Raw genomic sequence first — 21,730 nt, forward strand, 5'->3', positions numbered from 1 at the left:
TTAACTAAAGCTCATCAAACAAGCATTCAAGTGCCCTCCACTGCCATTCTGAAACACAGGATGCTGAATATATGAAATGCTGCAGCATTCTAATTAGAACACTCTAGCAGATTCGATTCTTTTTTTTGTCCTGATTAATCAAGTCTGCTCCAGTGCGTTCTTAACAGAGTGCGTTGGAGCACGTGTACAGACACCCAATGTGCTGAGTGTTGTGAAAGATAATGAACAACAACAAAAAGCCACAGTCAGGCTCCAAAATATTTTCAAAGCAGAAAAAGACATGGATCAGACATGAAAAACTTGGAGATACAAAGGTGGTTGACAATTTAGTACTTTGTATGAAATATTTAAAAAAATTAAGTCAACAGCAGTTTTAACATTATACTTCAAACAAAATATAAAGATGGAATTAATAGCTTTAACGGTCTGTACTAGTTGTTGGAAGGACTATACAAAAAACAACAGGTAAATAGTTTCCATTTAATTAATGGAGTAAGAGTGCTTCTCAAGGTTGCTTTGGAGTATGACAATTGTAAATTTAATTTACATAACTGATATGAAGATTAGGTCAAGTAATAAAATCTTTTAGAAACAACTGTAATATTTTTGCAAAGAGGAAAACAAATATGTCCCAGAAGACCATGCTATGATTTGGATTAGGCTCCCTCCAAAGGGTATGGTGCCCAACGTCTAAGGCAGAGATGGCCAATGTTTTTGGCAGACAAGCCACAAGATAAACCCACCCTCTGCTCAACTGCTGCCCTGCTTCCTTCCCCTTGCTGAGCTACTGTGCACTAAGCACAGCGCATGCCCATGCCACTTGTAGCATGTGTGCCACAGGCTGGCCAACCCTGTTCTAAACTGTTGCATCAACTTCCTCATCATTTAATACTGTATAACATTTTCTGAAAAATTTATTTGGAAACCTAAAGAGATCACCTGCAGCTCAGAAATGTAAATCTAAAACAATGGCCATCCTGGTACTAATTTTGTGAGGGGCTGTCTACGTTCAATTCCCAATAACAGGCCAGTGCAGACAAGGTCTCCAAGAACAAACTAAATCTGACAATTTTCTGTGTGTGATCTATGTAGACCTCCACTCAACGTCAGGAAGCCAGTGCAACATGAGGCCCTTTATACAAAAATGGAGGTCTTTGTGATTTTTACTCATTTGAAAATTAAAGCAATACTTCCACAAACTCTGCTGCCTTTTCACTGAATAAAAGTGCCAAGCCCAGAGCCTGGATCATTTTATTGTTTCTCATGTTTAGCTGAGAAAAATAAGGCCACTTTGTTTTGTACAAATTTTGTTTTGTCATGGATTTTTTTTCCCCATGTGTCACTCAGCTAAGACTAGGAAAGACTAGGTATCTAATCTCCCTATACCCACATTCTATCATTAAATCCTCTAATTACTGGCTACACACAACATCTATTCAATTGCTAGTACCAAATTTCCCCTTTGATCTTGCTTTCTCATTGCAAAATGGTGGCTGTTTTCAATGGAAGCACATTCTACTTACGTTTAAATTAAGCTTTTCTAAAGAAATTGCTCCACAGCTACAACACACTATATTGCATGTGACAGTTCTCTAAAAGATCAACATCTCTCCCCAAATTAATAATATATTTATTTTATGTAATCTAATAACTCATGAAAGTTATTGCACTTTTGTATCTGTGATGCTTCCTGTTCTGTTATCCCTTCTGAACTGCCTAAAATGTCCTTTTCCAAAGATGTAAGCAACAATACAAGTCTGTTGCATCCAGTTAAGCCTAGTTCAAACATGCCTCATACTCCTCAGGACTCTCTATAGTGCTCTACATGCTTAGGAACTGCAAAGATTGGTGGAGTTTGAGAGGACAAAATGGGCCAATGTAGTTCTCAAACTTCTATAGCCTTTCTTATTATGATTGGATCTCCATTCACAGTTAGGAAGCCAGCACATCATGGGGTTGCTTCTACAAAAGGCTCTTTGTGATTTTTACCAATCTGAAAATTAAAGGCTAAGTTGCTATAAATTATGCTGCCTCTTCTCCATGTTTGCCAAGCTGTACTATTGGAAAAGTCTTTCATTTAAAATGTTTCTAACAAAAAGAAACCACATTCCTTCAGCCGCTACATTTTAAGTACACTTATATCCTAAACAGTGGCACCGCACAAAGGACATTGTAGTATTCTATTTCTATTGTGCCTCATTTTTCTTCATTTAAAATATACTCAGTTTACAGGCAAAAAGCTGGTTCTTCTACCTGTCAGAAAACTCTTATTTGGGATCTAAAATACAAACTGAGATCTTTCCATCACATATTGCCCCAAGTAATACAATTTGTACAGGTGAAATTAGGCTTTTGGTGCTTTCTGTGAAACCTCAACTATGTAAGTACAACGGAGTGAAAAAGTATGCAAAAAGAAGCAGAATCTGCTTCACACACTCAAGAAGAGCAATACAAACTTGAAAAAAGAGAGAAGATACACATCTAAACAGAGAATCAAAATGATAAAATAAGGTGGTGCTATTAAGCAGTCACTTTTCTGAATAGATGTGTACCATAGTATCTCCAAGTATTCCAGTTTGTTAAAGATCTAACCAAAGAACATATCCACTGTGAAAGCCTGTTTTTGTGTGCTGCCGCAGATTTGTGCTTGTGGAAAACATACACATTCAAATGCAACTGCAAGAACTTCCCCCTCCCTCCCCCGGCAAAATATAAAACATAAAGCCTGAGGTACAAGTTACTAAACAAGAAAGATTTAATCTATGTGGCATGGCAGTAAAATCAGAGTACAGGAGGGGTAAGTTTTTGGGAAAATAATCTACCCACTGAATGAATTTCAGTACTAAAGCCTAACAGATCATGCAGCAGCATACAAAGACATATCATAGATACTAGACAAAGTACAGTGCAAAAGTTGGCAGGCATCTAATGTTATCTGCTTAGCAACAGAGTGACTTCTGGTCCCATTGTGTAGATGTCAATTAAAAAACAATAAAGATACCCTTTAGAACTCAACCAACAACTTAAGTAATAGTTTGTTAGCTAAATCAACACCCCAAATTATGCACCTTTTTCTTCTGTAATATGTTGTAGCAATTGCTTAACTCCTGCACATTGTAGTAACATTGTACAGCTAGGAAACTCTGGATCTACCACAACTTGGTTCAGCGGTTGAAACTTTCCTTGCTGAAAAAGATCAAAGGATTATAAAAACGTTACTGTCAACAATAGCAATATAATAAGGCATTAAATACTTTATGACTAGATTTAAAACCAAGGATTACAAAGGAGGCTGAGTTGCAAGTGGTATCACATGACATTCATAAACCGATTACAGAGCAACAAACAATAAATACAGATTTCAAAACAGTAAATACTTGCAAAGTGCTGAACTCTTCAATTAATGTCCTTAGAAGCCCAGTTTTAAAACACTGTGGGGACAACTAATGCAAAATACATCGACTGTCTTTTGGAGGATAAGAGGTACCATAGTTAACATGTGCCAATAGCTTCTTCTAGACCACAACCCGCCAGATTACATAGTGTCATAAGTTTCATTCACGTTTTACTTTTCTTCGTTCTAGAAAGAGGAATCTCAGAGGATCAGGGCAGCTTATGGAACACAGTACTAAACTTTCACCTCTGCAGTCCGTTCCAGTTTGGCCTGAGGTCATACATAAAGTGGTTCTGGCACAGCTAAAAGAGCACTGTAGATGAGAAAACCATCAGACAAACCCTACCCTTGCCAGACATTACAATGCATAATAATTCAGGACAGTTTGGCATAACTGGAAGCTTTCCTTTTGGAAAGGTTCTTGAGTGCATCAGTACAAAGGGTCAGTGAGTCCTCCATCCTTAGAAAGTAAATTGTTTCTGGAAGCCAAAGCTGAAGCCATTACACTAGTTAAGGTGAGATGACAAAAATAGCTGGGTAAACTGCTTCCATAATGAACGAATCCTCTTACTGGGGTAGAGAATTCAGAAAAAAAAACAAAATACAAAGAAAACCCCCTCAAACATTTAGATTAATAGGTTAAGAAAAGGATTTTACATTTGCTTCTAGCACAAAAGTGCAGGGATAATCAAAACATGAGGATGATTATGAGAAAATAAAAATAAAGAAAAAACTAGAAACCTTATGCACAATCTAAAGGACTAATGAATCTGAGGGCATAAACAAATGTACACTCGGAGCAGTTTGAAACGGGGTGCTCAGGAGGGTGCAGCAGCTTTTACACTGTAACAATTGTGAATGGTTGAAATGTTTTTTCTATACTAGTATCTCCACAGGCTCTTGCCCTTGTATGTTAGCGTAAGAGCTGTTGAGCTATCCTGAGCAGCAGCTCCCCCTCCTCCCTTTTTGTAAAACCCCACATTCTGCAACAGACCCCACTCTTCCATGGCCATCCTCCCCAAATTCCTACAGCCCAGACTGAAGCAGAACTGGATGGCCTAATCCAGACTATGGGTCACATATTTGACATCCCTGCCATATGTTAAAAAGCATATTTGCTTACTTTGTTTGTATCCTTAAACTGATAAAATACTTACAGTGCCATAGGATATTACTGGATAATAAAACACCTAGCCAGTTTTGATTTCTAGAATATGCTCAAAAGTTAGATTTTTATTAATTAAATCCATATTTTAAAACCACAAAAATAATTATTTTCCACCTGCACTGGAATACATAAAATGAAATGCTGCCTCTCTCTGGCAGGACTGACTTCTTCTTCTGGTTTGATAAACTTATTTAGTACACAGACAAGAGATTATACTCATTAACTGACTGCTTGTATTTTAAAATGCATGTGAGAATTTAAGAAGCAATGATTAATACATGTATTAATGATCTTTGACTACTTCATCATCTCTTTGCTCATTGAAGTGCCACATCAGGAATTATTTACATACCAGCTCCTGAAAGATGCTCAAAACAGTCAATTCGAGCTTTGTAAAGATTAAACTGCCACAGAAAGGTTTCCTCTTTGTCCCAATAAATATGAAGTCCTCCCTTCCCCAAAGCTGATCACAATTCATGATGGGAGCTATTCAGTTCTATGCCAAATGGCAGCTCATCACTCCACAGTCCAATATCCACCAAGTTAGAGTCTCACTTTACTTATCAGGGCAGAATGGATTCTCTGCTTTGAGACAAAATCTAGCCAGCACATGAAACCCTGATGAAGTAATAGTGCTTTGAAGTTTTTTAGGTCATTTCGAGGTGTTTTGCATATATTCAATTTAAGCTTTTACTCTCTTTGAGGCCCGTGCAATTGTAGTCACAGACCTTAAGCAGCTGTGGCAACAGAACCTTAACTTAATGGAAACATTGTCCCAAGAAATCACAACACAGATTTCTCAAATATTCTGTTTTTCTTTATTTAATATTTTGTTAGGAAAACTTGTTTAGAGATCCAGCCTCAGGAAAGATCAGACCTGAAAAATTTCAGTTTACAAAAGTCAACTATCTTAAGGCTCACCAACCTAGGGGGGGAAAATTTAAAGTGTCCCTAGAAAGACAACAACACTCTTTTCCCCACCTTTAGTGATAAAAAAAAAACAAAACAGATGAGTGAATTCAGCTTAAGTTTCCAAAATGTTCACATTGGGATGAGATCAATTATGGAACACTTCAAATGAAAAGAAGAAACTTGAGAAGGACTATAAGCATAAAAAGATACAGTTATGAGAGAAGTCAAACTGTAACCTTAACTATAACATACTTTAATGACAAAACATCAAAAATATCAACATACTGTAGAGGATATGCATGTATATTGAGGCAAAATGTAATTTATGCTTTATTTAGCATTAAGTTTCTCAACAGAAATAACTTTTTTCTAAAATTTCCAATCAACAACCCAGGACACTTACCTCTTTCTCCGCTGTTATAAGGTACCAAAGTATAAGAAATAAAGGATCCATTGGCGTTGCAAACAATAGGCGTCCATCTAAATACATGTAAAAAAATGCAGTGCCTTTAAGCATTAATATATGAAACGTGACTATTTCCTCATAAGTTTAGACCTAGCAGATGCAGCACTTTAGTGGAACAGTAATGAAAATTCTAATTGTGCTTTTGTTTGATAAATTTAGGGAAGTGCAGTTCTCATTTGCATATAGCCAAAACTGAAAGACAGTGGATATGGGGAGGGTTAAGGAGGTGTCACCAGGCAGCTGACTGCTGGTCCATGATTCTGCTCTGCCTAAAGACGGCATTAACTTACAGCAGGAAGAGAAGAGAACGAGTCATGATGGATCCTCACTTCATCATGACCATCCCTTCCCTCCACTTATATCAGGCTGGCTCTGCAGCAGGAGGCAGAGACAAGTGGTAGAAAAAGATGCAAAAGAAGCTACAGCTGCCTCTGCCTCTTTTCTGAAGGCTGGAGATCCTGCAAGTGAGAATTCTCCAACTAGCATCTTAGGCAGAACCAAGTGTTTCAGTGAACCAGAAAACCAAACCAATGTATACAGTTAAGATACAAATGAAAGCCCCATCCAGCACTGAAACAGCAATTTCTGCCCACATGGAGCCCACTGCAGGATGGTGGCTTAATCAGGCTTTTCATATCAAAACAGATAACTGGAAACAGTGCAACACGAAGAAAATTCACTAATAAAATCCAACAAATGATGACATTCTGACATTAATTAGCAATCCAAAAGTTAGTGTAAATCTATAGGTTTGACTGAAGCCAAGATTTTTTGTTTTAATTTTATAAAAGGGAATGTTTCAATAGACTTATGCAACTTTGTCTAGGAAGAAATATTTAAAAAGAACACTCCCCTCAAACAATCTTCAGTATTTCCCAACTCTTAAAGTTAACGTTACTGGAAAAAAAGTTTACAAATGATTTGTACCAGCAGTTACAACTAATTAGATATTTATTCTTCTACATGAAATAATTTTGAATTTCCAATGGAAGACCCAGTAACTGAAAGAAGCCCACTTGCAAATTATAGGTTATGATTTCTTTTATTGTTTTGTATATTTATTTCCTATTTCTCTTCACTTTAGAGTTTGACTGCCATGTTAGTTCTTTCTTACAATCATCTCTTTTCTCTTCTAATCTGACTGATGAAAGCATCATTTGTTTGACAAAGCAATATTTTTTAAAATGAAGGGTTTTTCTGCCTTTGGAGGAAGAACATACAAAACATTACAATGCATCTCTCTTCTATTCATTTGCTCCCTTAAAAAGATTTCCAGTAGCTAATTAACCTAGTAATATATTGCAGAGAAAAAGAGAGAAGAACCCATGCAGTAATAAAACAATATGTTAATAATGATAAGAGGCAATTAGAATGACAGATCTTTGGAAGGCAGCAGAGAACTGAATTTCCAGAATGACTGAAGATGGAGAATGCTGTAAAGATGACCTGTTGGCTAACCAAAATGACCTGTTGGCTAACGTTACCCAGAATACTGAAATTGCTAGGGAAAAAGTGTAAGTGCTATAGCTGATATCTTAGTGCCTGAAAAGCAGTCTATTGGTACTTCATGATCACTGAGAATGGTCTATAAAGAAAAACATGGGCTAGTGAGAGCATACAATATGCATGGGCACAGCAAACATGAGTACAGCCTCCTTCAAGTGATGCAGGTATTCAAATCCCTTGAAGAAGCAGAAGTACCGTATGTCAGACAGGTACCTCTGACAAATGGAAAGAAAGCAAGGGAAACCCCATTTAGGAACCTGAAAGGCTCACTAGGCAAAACTGACAGGGAGAAAATACGACACACAAGATATGATTACATGGCAAGCTTACTCTGTCTGGCAGCAGTGTCCACTAACACACTACGCTATGCCAGGTGAGCTACTGCTTATGCCAGAAGCATAGAAGACAAGTCTGTACAGTGTCAAGGGAAGATCAATTAATTGGCTCTGTCATTCAGCAGGACTAATTAACCCCTACAATGCACTGGAAGAACATAGCTATTCTGCTTCTGACTGCTGACTGATGTATCATTTGAACACCATGCTCCTTCTAAAAAGCTGAAGAATTAACTTAAAACAAAACAAACAATAACCGCCCCCAACTCCCCTTTCTTTTTCTGAGGTTAGTTTTACAGATCCCCCTGCAACAATCAAAGTAGTGAAGGAAAATTTTCCAGGCTCCTAAACAAAGCTCAGGTGATGACTCCTGAGGCTAGCTATTTCTCAAGGGCCAAACCAAAAGGTGGAGGGGGAACTGGAAAATTTAATGAGTAGTCACATGAAGCAGGCCCACTCTCTTGGCTCCCCGTACAGGTAAAACACCCTGTGCATCTGTGCAAATAAAATTTAAAAATTATAAGTGCTTATATATTATAATTTTAAAAAATATTATTTTCTTTAAAAAACAGTTTGTTTCCCTCTCACAAAATATTACATTTCCTGCTAGAAAACTTCAAGTAAAACAGGATGCAAGATGATCTTATGAGTAAGCTTCTGCATGATCTGTAGCTTGACTGGAAAATAAAGCTTCATCCAGTGATTTTCTTATCAGCAACGTACTGTTACATGCTCAGAAAGGAGGGCAAATAGATCATCTACCTTCTGTTTATAAAGATGGGCTAGGATGAGGTAATGGCTACAAACAAAACTTGCTCCAAGTAATGGAACTCTGAGAAACAAGCCCCAGAAATGAATTATCTTAAAATCCCAAATCTCTTCTGGGGACCACAGTGGCAGATGAAAGCAAGTGGGACCAAATGTTTCAATGCTTGGAATTCATTTCACTGCTAAAATGAGGCTTTGTCTTGCTCAGGCTCATCTATCCTTTTCCCTCTAAACTTAAAATATATGTATACACAACAAGAGCTTGTCAAGTTGATTGACAAGACAAGCTAAACACTTTGTGGCACTTGTGTTTAACACAATTAGATTTTTTTTTTGCAAGACACATGAACATCTGTCTAATTGAAACTGCCAAAGGCAGTCTTTTAAAGAGAAGACCACAAAGCCCCAGCCCTGGCTAAATGCAGATGGCATGCGAATGCTTCAGAAGGTAGAGATGTAGTGCAGCTACACTCAGCAACTAATAGACGCACCCATAAATTTATGGGTGGGAGTAATGTACAAATATTACTTACAAATAGGGGTAGGGAGAGGATACACAATGTTACTCACCCTGTTGAACAGACTGACCTATAAACCAAGAATGATATTCTTCATGAAAAGCTTTTACTTCAAACAGCTGCTGTGCACTGCTATTGAATAAGTAGAGGGCTGCGTCTCCTGTTAAAAGAAATCTGGTTTGTATTTGTAAGCTTTCACAAAAAATCAAAAGAATATCCAATACGTCTGAAGAATGTGCCTAATATATACATAAACATACATACATTCTACATAACCTGTAACTACAAAGAAAGCTTAGACAAAGAAAACTATTATATACAGATGTTCATTTACCAGCTTTATAATCCCAACTGAATTTAAATCAATAAATAAAAAGTGTGAATAGTTCATCTTACAATGCAAAGCCTTTGATTCAAACCCAAATCAGATTACACAAGAAATTAGCTTTTGTCTGTATGAGTGGGAGATGGTATCCAGTATTTTCCTCTTCCTCTTTTGAAGCCATCTCAGAAATATCCGAATCAGGGGGCAAGGAACTATAAGAATACCAACTCTTCAAGTACCACTTAGTTGTGTTTGTTATTTGTTTTGTTTTTTCCTCCAGTCTATGTGTTAGTATAAATGGTAGGTGACTGTAAATGGGGAGATTAAGGGATAAATTAAGCAAACGAAGACTTTAAAGAAGGGGGGCTGCAAGATAGCTACCAGTATCTCAAAAGCTCAGAAAAGAAAAATCGTTTTGTTTCAGGCTCCTGCAGCAAACTCCCCATGTTTCTGATTAGTTTGGGTGATTAAAGGGGAATGAATCATTCTGTTGCATCTTATATGAGTTGTGAACAATGTCAACATTGTCCATAAACATTAAGGAAAAATCAATGAGGATTTTAGAAGGTGTCACTGAGATTTAGCCAGAACTAATGTCCAACGCTTAATTAGTTCTGGCAGGGTACTCAATCCATCAACTTTGTGAAGAATGAACATGGGTGGTGAGAATATCTGTGATATAATAATTCTTTTTACAATGCCTCAATGCTGCACGTATGTACAAATCATGAGTTCTGTCAGGGAATCTCAGGGCAGGGTTCTCTCCAAGATGACATCACAACTGCTGTTGCAGTTACCATAAATCAGTGGTTCCCAACCTTCTTTATACTGAGGACCGGCAAACTCACTCAAAGAATTTTGGTAGACCAGTTACAGAAGAAGCCTAATTTACATATTTAAATTTAATTTGCATACTCAAATTTAATTGGGGGGGGAGGTTGCAAGGATTGGATCAGGTTGGGGCACCAAAGCTGTGGACATCGAGGGACCCTGCAGGGAAGGTCTGCACAGGCAGCGGCCTGGGGGGACCCAGCTGGGGCTGCCTGGGAAGAAGGGGCTCCGCTGCCTTCTCTAGGAGCAAGCAGCAGAGCCACCTCCCTGCCCTCCACCCTGGGCATTTCGCTGCTTGCATCCCTCCACTCCCAGCCGCAGCTGGGCCTGGGGGGCCCTGCCCAGCCCAGCGCAGGCTGCGGTAGCTGCTGCGTGGGCAGTGCCTCACTGGGCATGGCCACGATGGTGGGAACAGGACAGGATGCACTGAGCTGGCTGCCTCCCTCCCGGGGCTGCCCCACTGCCCAACTTTAACCTGGGCAGACAAACGACCCGGCAGCCAACCCTTCGCGGTCCAGTACTGGTTGGGAAGCTCTGTCATAAATAACTATTTCTAGGAATCTAAACCAGCAAACCCCAGCTTAAACAGGTAGGCACATGGATTCCTGGAAGTGGTTGGTTTTTTACATCCAGAGGGTTTACCAAACATTTATTGCCCTCTCAGGTTATGGTTTAAATACTCCATCTGTTACTGTTGGGGAAGGAAGGGAGTGGAGGTTTCAGTCATTAATTTATGCGCTTCAGTGCCAAGGATCAGCCTACTCCCAAAGAGCCTATCACAAGAGACTGCATTTACATTATTTACATTTTTGTGCTATTCACACTGATGTATTAAAAGAAAAAAAGTTCTTCCACATATGGCATAGCTCAGGTGTAGTGGTGATCTCAACAGCTAATACAGACTGTAGAGACTATAGCTAGGAGGCTAATCTTTGGAACAAGCTATGTGCATGCCATGCAAACATGCTAGACCAAAATCAAGAAATGCTACTTGTCCTTAGCCACAAAAATTGCACACTACCACCCAGTCAACCCTGTTCAGATCAGAAAGGGCAGTTCTACAGGGCAGGGAGATATATTTGGGACTCAGGAGACCTGGCACCTATCTCCCACTCTGCTACAGATTTCTTGTGTAACCTCTCACTTGTTGGATGGAAGCCTTAGATTATGAATGCTTGAAGACAAAGGTTTAATCTCTTTTCATCTATCTGTAAAGGTACCCAGCATCTTGTATTAACTAACTTACCAATAAGTATTGTGGTAACTATATAGCAAGCTGTGTGTATCAAATGGGTATCTATGCAATACTTGGCATCAACAACATACTATTAAACTGCAAACATGAGAAAACAGGCATTAAGAGGGTGTTACTTTGCCTTTCCATTCAAAACCTTGTATTAACTTATCCAATCACAGATCCATACAGGTCTAACACAGAACTGTTCATTTTAAAAGTCACACACTCAGACTTTGAGGTCAATAACTAAACTTCTAGCTTTTGCCCTAGCCAGCATCTGATTCTACAAGATGAACAGAATGCTTCTTCCACTGTAAAATGTAAATTTGCCTCCACCTTTTTCAATTCTGAGATAAACCGCAACACCAATTCAGTGCAGCAGGTGGAAGTTATACATTTCGATATAATGTTTCTATATTTTGTAAAGATAGATTACAAATAAAGTATTTTAAAAAACATCAAAGAATTAGCGATATCTTCCCATTCTGCATCTTTTGTCTTTGATTAATCTCCACCTTAATCATCAGTGGCAACCAGTAAATTATCTGCACTTGAAATTAAGTTCTTCAAGTGTGTTGTAGCATCCTAAATGTAACTGGTGACCTTTTTTGTAAAAAAACACAAACCAAAAAACCCCACTACAGAAAGCAAATGAATTGATGGAGGGAAAATTTTAAAAAACTGAACCAGATTTCTCAAACATAATACTTTAAATGTAAAGAATTTCTGTTTAAATATAAAATAAAACCGATTCAGTTTATTTTAATGAAAAAATTATACAAAAGCAGCTTACAGATACTCTGGCTATACAACTAAAGAAAAAGAGAATGATTGTTTGGGGGACTGGTGGGAATTTCATTACATTTTCTACATTATTTGGTTTTCCCAATATGTTTCTAATTCAAGGTAGACCATCATCTACTAACAAGAAAAGAGATACCACCCTTTGGACTGAGTAAAAAAGAAAATGAGAGTTAAAAATGAAAAGCCCCAAAAAGTTTGGCAAGCAGAGTAAAGTCGTTTCTTTTAACTCTGCTTGTTTGCTTTATAGCATAAAATGAATAGATGAAGAATCAAATTTTGGATTTAAAAATAAAACCCTGCACCGTGGATCCCCCTAAAATTAATGCATCTAAAAGAAAGAACTGAAATGATACTGCTTCTTGTGATGCCAATATTCCTGTTGAATAAATAGTTCCACCAACTAAAATTATAAAGGAAATCCTAAATGTTTGCACTGAATTAACTATCTGGCATCATCAACAGTATCTTTGGCAGAGGATATTCACACTATCATCATCATTTCAACTTGCAAAGTATTAATCTTCTGGTGGAGGGAGCAGAATCAACTATAACATTAAACAACATCACGTCAATGTTCCATACTTGCCTGTACAAGGATTGCGCAGTCTTGTAAACAAAGGTCCACCACCAGGTTTCTCTGGGAGTTCAGTAACAGATTCTGAAAAGAATTATATATTCATAAATTGAAAATTATTTCCCATTCTGCCATACATCACCAATGCACTTGGAATTAATTTACTTTTTTAGAAATGTATAATCTTTTTCTCCTAAAAGCTATAGACAGCATATCGATTGATCAGCATTGAAGCCAACAAGAGCTCTTCTGTAGTTTAGAATGCAGTTCAAATGCTTGGCCCTAAACATTTAATCGCTGAAGACAAAACATGTGTAAAGAGGATGTGTTGTAAGGGCAAGGCTTTCCAGAATTCAGTTATGTGGAAGTATACGGAAAAGATATTCTTTAAGAAGCCTCTAAGAATTTGAATCATCTAGGAATGAGTGGCCAAAATGCAGCAGCACATGTACCTCAAGTGACACAGGCACCCTGTGTATAGGGTACATGACAGATTACGGGAGACAGGCAGCGCAGAAGCAGCTTGGTTAAGGAGTAGAAAGCAGAGCAGCTAACTGAGCAAGGGGATCAGAGTGGCACTTGAGGAAGGAATGGAACTATTTGGTGGCATGCTTGCCAAAAAAAGTTGATCCCTACTCATCTAGAAGATACTTATCTGATTACTGCTCTTTTTTAGACCCAATATAAGATGAAAAGAGCATCAGTTTCAGCCAGATCCCCTTTCCCTGCCTGATCTGCTGCTCTGCTTTCTGCTCTTCACCTCCTCCCTGAACTACTGCATGCCACATACAGAGACTACCAATGCCACTTGTGGCATGTGTTGGCCAGCTATGATCCAAGTAGTGTACATTGACTCACACTGAACAGTCTTTAAAAATATTCCAGAAGGAAGTGTCCGCTTTAATGAAATCTAAAATGGAAATTTTGTTATCCTGAACTTGAAATTAAAAAAAAAAATCCTAGAAAACATGAAGCAAAACAGGTATATTAAGGAATTATTCCAAAGTAACTATTTCTGATAGTTCTGCATTCCCTGTTCTGGAAGTGTCTCTGATTTTAAAGCAGGTCAATGTTAAGATAAGATCAAAACAAATAATTTAAGTTACTTTTTAAAAGCGTCTAGAGCTGTTTCACATTTAACCTTCTCCCACTCTAAAATCTTGGGGGAAAGCTTATCACATTTCCTTGAGGTCAAACTTTCAATCACAGAAATATGAAAAAATATATGTATACAAACAAAGGAAAGTGAAAATTAATCAGCTGTCAATTGATCTACAATAGTATTTTCAGGACAGACGGACAGAGACAGATATTGAATACAGTAATAAAAATGTGTTAGCTGGTACTGTCAGGTTAACAATTTGGAAACAAATATAAAGCTCCCATACACATGAAGCAATTATGAATAATGTAAAATATATTTCATAAGTAAATGTAAAGAGAGTCCTCTATTTAATAGGCTGACATCAAATTATATGGAATTCCCAGGCAAAAAGCTGCCAACAAAGCAAGTATAAGGTTGTAAATATCTATCAATTACATACGAGGAAAAGCCCCTTAAGAGAACACTGAGAATTTTTTTCCCCAAAAGAATGGCTTATTAAAAGGTCTGGAAATAGAAAGTTAAGATTTTATTTAAAAACATATGTCATCTGCAAAACTGTAACTCTTTTCCATTTCTTGCCGACCTGCTTGCCTAAGCACCCTTTGCACAGCACGTGTAAGATGGAGACATTTTGACAAAGTCTATTTAAAGTTTTAATATACAATCCTAAACTGCCCTCTCTCAAATCCAATAACCTCAATTTATTCATGAACCATGTGCAAATTAGGAACCTTTGGGTGCCTACAGACATGCAGCAAGGTTGCTCCAATGCGCTGTAATTACAGCACAACAGAGCAGACTTAATTAATTGCGTCTGCTGGAGCTTGGTAATTACCGTACTCCAGCAGACTCCAGTGGGGGTGCTTTAACTAAAGCTCGTTCAATGAGGTTTAGGTAAAGCGCCCCCCACCACCATTTTTCAGTGTGGGGACGCAGATACACATGACGCTCCAGGCACTTTAATTAAAGCCACTCCCCCACCACACACACACCCACTCCCAGAGCATGTGTATAAACACCCTTAGAGCTGGTGGCTTTAATTTAGTGCATGTGACTATGGCAAGTATTTCAGCTACCATGCCACACTTCAACTTTTAAATGCTACTGCTCTGTTAGAATGCCTGATTAAGACTACTAAATACCTTCGGTCATCTAAAGGGTGGATCCTATTCTAGCTGTTAGGTGTCCAAGAATGGTCTTATAGATCCTGCTCAATCCCTGAAAAACTGTAACATGCCTTCAGGTTAGCATTAAGGCTAAAACACATATTAGCACCAAGGCTTCAACATCACCTAAGCATAACACCATGTCCCCAGCACTCTCATGGAGCAATACTCCCAAGGATACTGCAGAACCCCCCATCCACTTCTGCACAGCAAACCTGAAAACAAATCTGTGAGGCTGCCTGGAGGGTACCTGCAGAACCACTCTCAAGCACACTAGAGGGTGGCCATGGTGGGAGGAACCTGGAGCTGCTTCACCACAGTGTTACTGGGCTTTGAATATGCAATCAAGGGTGGAGGAAACAAGCCTGCTCAGCAGCCTCCCTGCTCAAAAGCACTGGGGACATGGTGTAGACATAACTAAAAAAATGGCAAGGAGGAAGAGAAAGTGTTCCAATTTTTGTGTCCATAGTCTTTCAGGGACACAATCAAAGTCAAAGAGAATTGCACTTAAGACACCAAGATACCCAAGTACTGCTTAAAGCTTAAGATGTGAAACCGTACTGGGTCTCAATGGTAAAAATAATTAATGAGGTAATTATGCATTAGCATAATTTACATAAATATCAAATGACTTGGAAAACACCAGGATCAGAGCTGGGACTTGATTTCTTGACTTGCAGTATGGGACCAGGAGCAACTGAGCCCATGACTGCCTGAGCCAACCAGATCTTTTCAACATGCCAACATAGGTTTCTTTCTGCAAGTGCATCAGCTGGATCTTCTCTGAAAATTCCAGCTTTGCATTTCATTTCTCAATGATGTTCAAACTTCTGAAATGTTAGAGTTTGTGCTCTCTTTATGACACCACAATAATGTAAGAATTTTTAGCCTGGTTCAGACCAGTCAAATGCCCACCTAGTCCAATTCGTTCTCTCCAAACAATGGCAAACAGTAGATGCTTTAGTAGAAAAATGTATGCACCATGGTGAGTGTAGAGTGATCCATTCCTTGTCATATTATCTCAGTCACTATGGAAAGGTTACATCCCTGACTGTTGCATTTAATAGTTCCCAATGGATCTATCCTCCATAAATCTGTCTAATCCCTTTTAAACCCAGTTATCCTATTGGACTCCTCAACATCCTTTGGCAATAAGTTTCACATGTCCAGTCCCTTGATATCACAGTTAATCAATTCATATAATTCCTTTCAGAAACTGATGGAGTTCTATGTTAAATATAACGAGGTTACCGTGCCCACAATTTCTTTGTGTTCCAGAACCTCACTGTTCTGATAGTTACAAGCCTTCTTCCAATATCCAGCCTAAATTTATTCAAGGTCACTTTTTAAAGATGATATACATTTATATAAAAGTATCCCATATTGTTTTAAGAAAATAATAATAAAAAACCCGCAAATAACTGCTATCTGATCATTGCAAGCATACTTGTCTAGGGAACATTGTTGAAAAGACAGAAATATAAAGTTCAACTTGCACTCTTTCACTCTTTAATTTTCTTTAAATTTCATATTTAATTGCAATTCCTGGATAATGCTTTCTAACACCCTAGTAGTACATATTATTTTGTAGCAGAAGAAATTGAACTAATCATGCTTTAATTTTAGGTCACACAACTTAATAAAACTAAAATGTTTTATGAGCTAGTACGTCAGAATGTAAAATAACTATAATTTGTCATCTTGAGATTTAATTATATATCACATTTATTTTAGAAGCAATAAGCACAAAGCATATTTTGATACGACTACTTCTCCAGTGACCCAGATTTTTCAAGTCTGTTCCTTCCTCTCTTATTGCACAAAGACAAAAGGTCCTTAGTCTCATTTGAAAGCCCCTAGGATTCATTTCTGCATGATGATGCCCTATGGTTTGGCAGCACTGTCCATTTATTCTTGCCTTGGTCGTAGTTTTGGCATATACGACATTTTCTCAGAAAACCTGCCAACTAGCATGCAAAGGAAAAAGTAAGAAGCTGCGACTCAACTGCTCCTTTTTTTCTTAAACAACGAAAACACTTTTTTTCAAATGATAGTTCTAAAAATAAGATTTAAAAAAAATTCTTCCCCCCCAAATTTCTACAGAATCATCGGTGTGGAAACTTGCAAACATAAACAAAATCTGAATCAATTTAATTAGACGTGCACCGATATATCAGTCGCATATCAGATTAGCACTGATAAGAGGAAAATTAACATTATCAGCCCTTGGGTTTTTTTGGCTGGTGTAGCCGATAATGTCACTGATAAATGCCGTGTGATTGTGAGCAGCCGCAGCATGCATGCAGTCAGGAATGCAGCCCTGAAGCTTGGAGAGCAGCACCCTGCCAGTAAGGGAGGGGAGGCAGATCAAGGCCCCCACAGTGAGGGAGAGTGAGCCAGGGGCAGGGGCTGCCCAGCCAGGGCAGTGAATGTGACCCTGGGGGCCGGGAATGGGATGGAGCCGCAGGATAAAGCAATACCACAATTTCCAACTGACCATGCATTACCTTTACGTGACTTTAATTCTGAGATCATGGCCAGTTCTGCAAGATTGTACAGGTCTGATTGTACAGGTCCTGCAAGCAGCCGAGAACCAAGAAAACTGAAATTAATGTAAAATTCAAGCAGCAAACGTGAAATTTGTTTCCTTGGTTCAATCATACATTGTTATCAGTGAACTCCAAGCATTTTATATGCAGAAAGCAAAAGGGTCAATTTACAAGACAAAATAACCACACATATTCTAGAGACTAAAATATTCAGAGTTCAGCCTTCCAGATGCACCGTTCAGCACTTTCTCAAGTTCTGTTTCATGTCCTGATATTATGTTGACATTTCTAGTGTTGAAGCATATGGAAAAAACGGGTCACCAACTTTCATGAAGAAACTTCATATTAAGCTTTATCATATTTCTGGAAGATTGATATAGTGCTTCCAATACAATTTACCATTAGCAACTAAAAACTATGTGATAGATGTTCAACGGTCTCAGTAAAATCATTAAAACTTTCTCAAGACAATGGGATAACTCACATGTGCAAACTTACTCATGTGTTTCAATAGCTGCAATCTCAAGACCTCAACTTTGTAGCACTGTATATTATACTATTTTGGTACAGGAAGTTGCTGTTGTGCTACTTGAGGCTTGACTGATGTCGAACTACACAGGATTTAGGAAGTGAGTTTCTGTTTCATTTCTCAATGCTTAAATTTCACCCTGCTGACAAGTCGTCTAATTTCAGTTTCCCATTTCTTTCTAGATTGATTCCAAGACCTCTGGCCTCTTTGCAGAACAAGCCATCATCTCCATTAGTGTAAAAAGTCACAAGCAAAGCAAGATGAATGATGCATATCCAGGTGGAAATGCTATTAAATTGTGCAGGGTGGTACATTACATCATTACCCAAATGAGCTATTCTAGTAGTCAGACTACTCCAATGAGCAGTTACAAGGTTAAGTATTTGCAGAATTACACCCTGAGGATGCACCTAGATTTCAGGAAGAAAAAGTAATAATTAGCTCTTTTGGGCTTCATGGACAAACACAAAAATTAGTCTCTTTCCACCCTGTATACTCATGGCCACTCCTCTACCCAACATAAAACTTGCTATTCACCTGCCCCTCAAAAGGGTCACAAGAATTATAAAAGCAAGACGGACTCCACAATTTATGTAATCCTTACCTAAGTGAACAGTCCCACTGAAGACTATGAAGTTACCATGATTAAAGACTACCATCAGAGTAATAGCTGTTCTGATAGAGCTAAATTTATTTACTCATTCATTAGATTTACAGGTTACTTTCATAAAGGTTTTTTGGCCACCAGACTTTTAAAAAAAAAACAACAAACGCAAACCTCTCTTCTGGAAATCTGGAAAACATGGACCTAATTTTGCACACAGAGCCATACGAGAATTTCAGCAAATACACCAGACAAGTAGCATATTTTATTCAAGAGTCTTGCATAAAACAAACCATAGGTCAAGCATGTCAGCAGCGAAACTTGGGAGATATCTGCAAGGGATTTTCAAACCTCTGTGCTACTGAACTTCATACCCTTTGCACAAGCCTGGTTTACTTAATCAACTTTGTTGGAACCATGCTGGCAAAACTGGTAAACTCTGCAAGGCAAACTGCCTGGCTTCATAAAAGTTACAAACTCTGGCTCCAATTCTGCAAACACTTACTTTGGAGCTTAACTTTCTGCACAGAACTGACTACTTCAATACATGACGTTAAACACGTTTGTAAATATTTGCAGGACAAGGACATCTGTTAGCACAGACAGTTATTTGATACAGTACTTAGATTTAATTTGTAGTCTGCATAGATGTCAAAATAAAAACTGAATCCCTGTCCTGTGTATCTAGTATGTCAGTATGCACAAGTGTGTTGGGGGAAGGAGAGGTTGGAGGAAGCTAAGTCTGTGAAATTGCTCTCTTAATTCCCTACCACTTGAGCACTTCCTGTTACTATGGCCACTGACAGATGTGGGGTGGGGGAGGAAGGCAGTGAAGGAAGCAAAAGTGCATCAGTTTAACCCAGCTCCCCAACATCTATATGGATTGGGCACTTCAGCAGGGCTTTTTGGCGCTTTTACCTAAAGCTGATTCAACCAGCTATTAGATAAAAGCACCAAAGAGCCTTGCTGAAGCATGCGACCCATACAGGCGTTGCGTGAGCCGGGTCCACCAATGTGAGGCCTCTTCTGGGCACACGCTGCATTTGATGCAGGGGTGGATCCAACTGAAAGTAAAGTGCTGGCTTTTTGTTTCCATGTCTTTGGGGCAGTAATTCTCAAACCACGGTGCCATGGCCCCCTGGAGACCCTTTCAAGGGCGTCATGTGGCATTGGCGCAGTTAAAATGATTGATAAGATAAAGCCTTTGAGTTGGTGTGATAAAAAGATACCAGATTTAACCCAAAGAACCTTGTCTGCCTACGCCCTCAGACCAGCAGGGCTACAACCTACACTCCTAAGATCAACCCCGAGATTGCAAAGAGGAGGCTAGAGCAGGAAAAGCCTTCTGCCCTCTTTGAACTGGGGAGGGGGTGGTTAAAAAAAAGGCCTGAAAACTCAGAAGCGGCCTTCTCCCAGGGGGACAAGTGCGGCGTTAGCATTACTGACATTAAGAAGCGGGTCAATTTTTTTTCAGGCAGACGATGACGGCAAGGAGGGGGAGGGGAGCGGAGACAGCCCAAAAAGAGGCGGGAAACGGGGTGCAGGGCCCGCACCAACAAGCAGGGAGCTTGCAACGCGTGTCTCCGAGGAGCCCAAGCGCCGGGAGCGGGCACGGCGCACACGCGGGAGGCCAGGACGAGCAGGAGAGGGACACAGGCGGGTTACCTGGGGCCACGAGCACCCACTGGTCAGGCCGCGCGTCCGCCGAGCGCCACCGCCTCTGCATGGTCCTGGGGGCGGGGATACCGGAAACGGAGGGGGGAGGGGCAGGAGCGCGACGGGCGGGACCACTGCCGCCAGAGAGGGACGAGTGCGGCCCGCTCCTGCGCGGGGAAGTGGTACGGCCCGCAGAGGGGTGGGGCAGCGCAGGAGCAAGGTGGATGCTCCACGGCAGCTGCCCCTCCCCCCGCCTTCGCCGCCCTGCTGGCCGGGCGAGCCCGCGCAGAGCTGCTCCTGCTGTGTTAGGTGCTGCACGCGCTCGGGGGAGCTACCTGGGCCGGGGAGCCACAGGCTGTTGTTATAGTTCAGCTTCTTTTCTACTTCGGAGAACATGTGGTGGGAGCCACAGAGTCTCTCGATACCTGAAGAAGGGTGTTAAGCTTGCAAATAAGGTTGTTCCAACGATTTAGTTGGTCTAATAAAAGATTTGGCGTCTACCCAGAGAGCCTCGCCTACAGATAGTAGAGCCCCAGGCGGAGAGGCCGGCTTGTACTGTGTGTCTGTACCGAGTTGCAACCAAAATACCCCCCTGATACTTGAGCATAGATCTCAAAGCATTCCATCCGTTCCCCTCATGCGACAGGAGAAGGAGGTACTGACCATGCAAAGCAAGCATGGCCGGGACGGAGGCCCTTTGTTTTAACGCCAACATCCCCACCAAAATATCTGGGTAGTTTGCTTATATGGTGCTCTCACGATGTGGTTTCATGCCTGTTTGTTTCAGGGCCTTACAGGGTTGCCCAACATATGACAAGGGTTGCAAAATTCACCTGTAAGCCCTGGTCTTCATGTTCGCGCTCATTAAAAAGTTGGGTTAGAAGAGAAGTGCCCATCTGTTGCGTTGGACTGTGCGCTGGAGCAGCCAGATTTCACCAGGCAATTTTTTTCTGTATTTTGGCCTGGCTATGAGGAAAGCAAAAAGAACCTTAAGTTGAACCCTTATACAGCAAAGGATTAAAAGCGGAGGCAGAAGTGATAATTTTCACTTAGTTCGGCCCCTGAAAGCGCTGTGCAGAAGTGCACAGCTGTAGAGCGCTAAAGGGCTGGAACCCATGAAAATCTGAACCATCATTGCACAAGGGTTCAGATGAAAACGCTTCAACATGGAGCAGCTTCAGTAATTTGTCACCCCCTGCCTTATTTTCAGAATTGGGGGTGGGGGGAAGGAGCGGAGGGAATTTGGGCTGGGGGTGGGGTGGGGAGATTGGAGTCCCCCCACC

The 21,730-nt window shown here is 39.9% G+C and overlaps 1 protein-coding gene across 2 annotated transcripts in view; it reads right to left on the bottom strand.

Moving 5' to 3' along the window:
- RNASEH2B (ribonuclease H2 subunit B) overlaps window positions 1–20,564 on the bottom strand; it is a 47,281-nt gene extending 26,717 nt beyond the window's left edge. For both annotated transcript variants that reach the window (XM_019524871.1, XM_019524870.1), the window contains exons 1-5: window positions 20,457–20,564; window positions 12,851–12,922; window positions 9,120–9,227; window positions 5,878–5,954; window positions 3,069–3,186 (exon numbers count right to left, since the gene is read on the bottom strand). In XM_019524871.1, the coding sequence (XP_019380416.1) occupies window positions 3,069–3,186; window positions 5,878–5,954; window positions 9,120–9,227; window positions 12,851–12,922; window positions 20,457–20,517 (436 nt within the window). In that variant the 5' untranslated portion in view covers window positions 20,518–20,564. The remainder of the gene's footprint in view (window positions 1–3,068; window positions 3,187–5,877; window positions 5,955–9,119; window positions 9,228–12,850; window positions 12,923–20,456) is intronic.
- Window positions 20,565–21,730: the final 1,166 nt, after the last annotated feature.

This window comes from Gavialis gangeticus, unplaced genomic scaffold (genome assembly GCF_001723915.1).
Source record: "Gavialis gangeticus isolate Ggan-Ray unplaced genomic scaffold, GavGan_comp1, whole genome shotgun sequence".
Lineage (NCBI taxonomy): Eukaryota > Metazoa > Chordata > Crocodylia > Gavialidae > Gavialis > Gavialis gangeticus.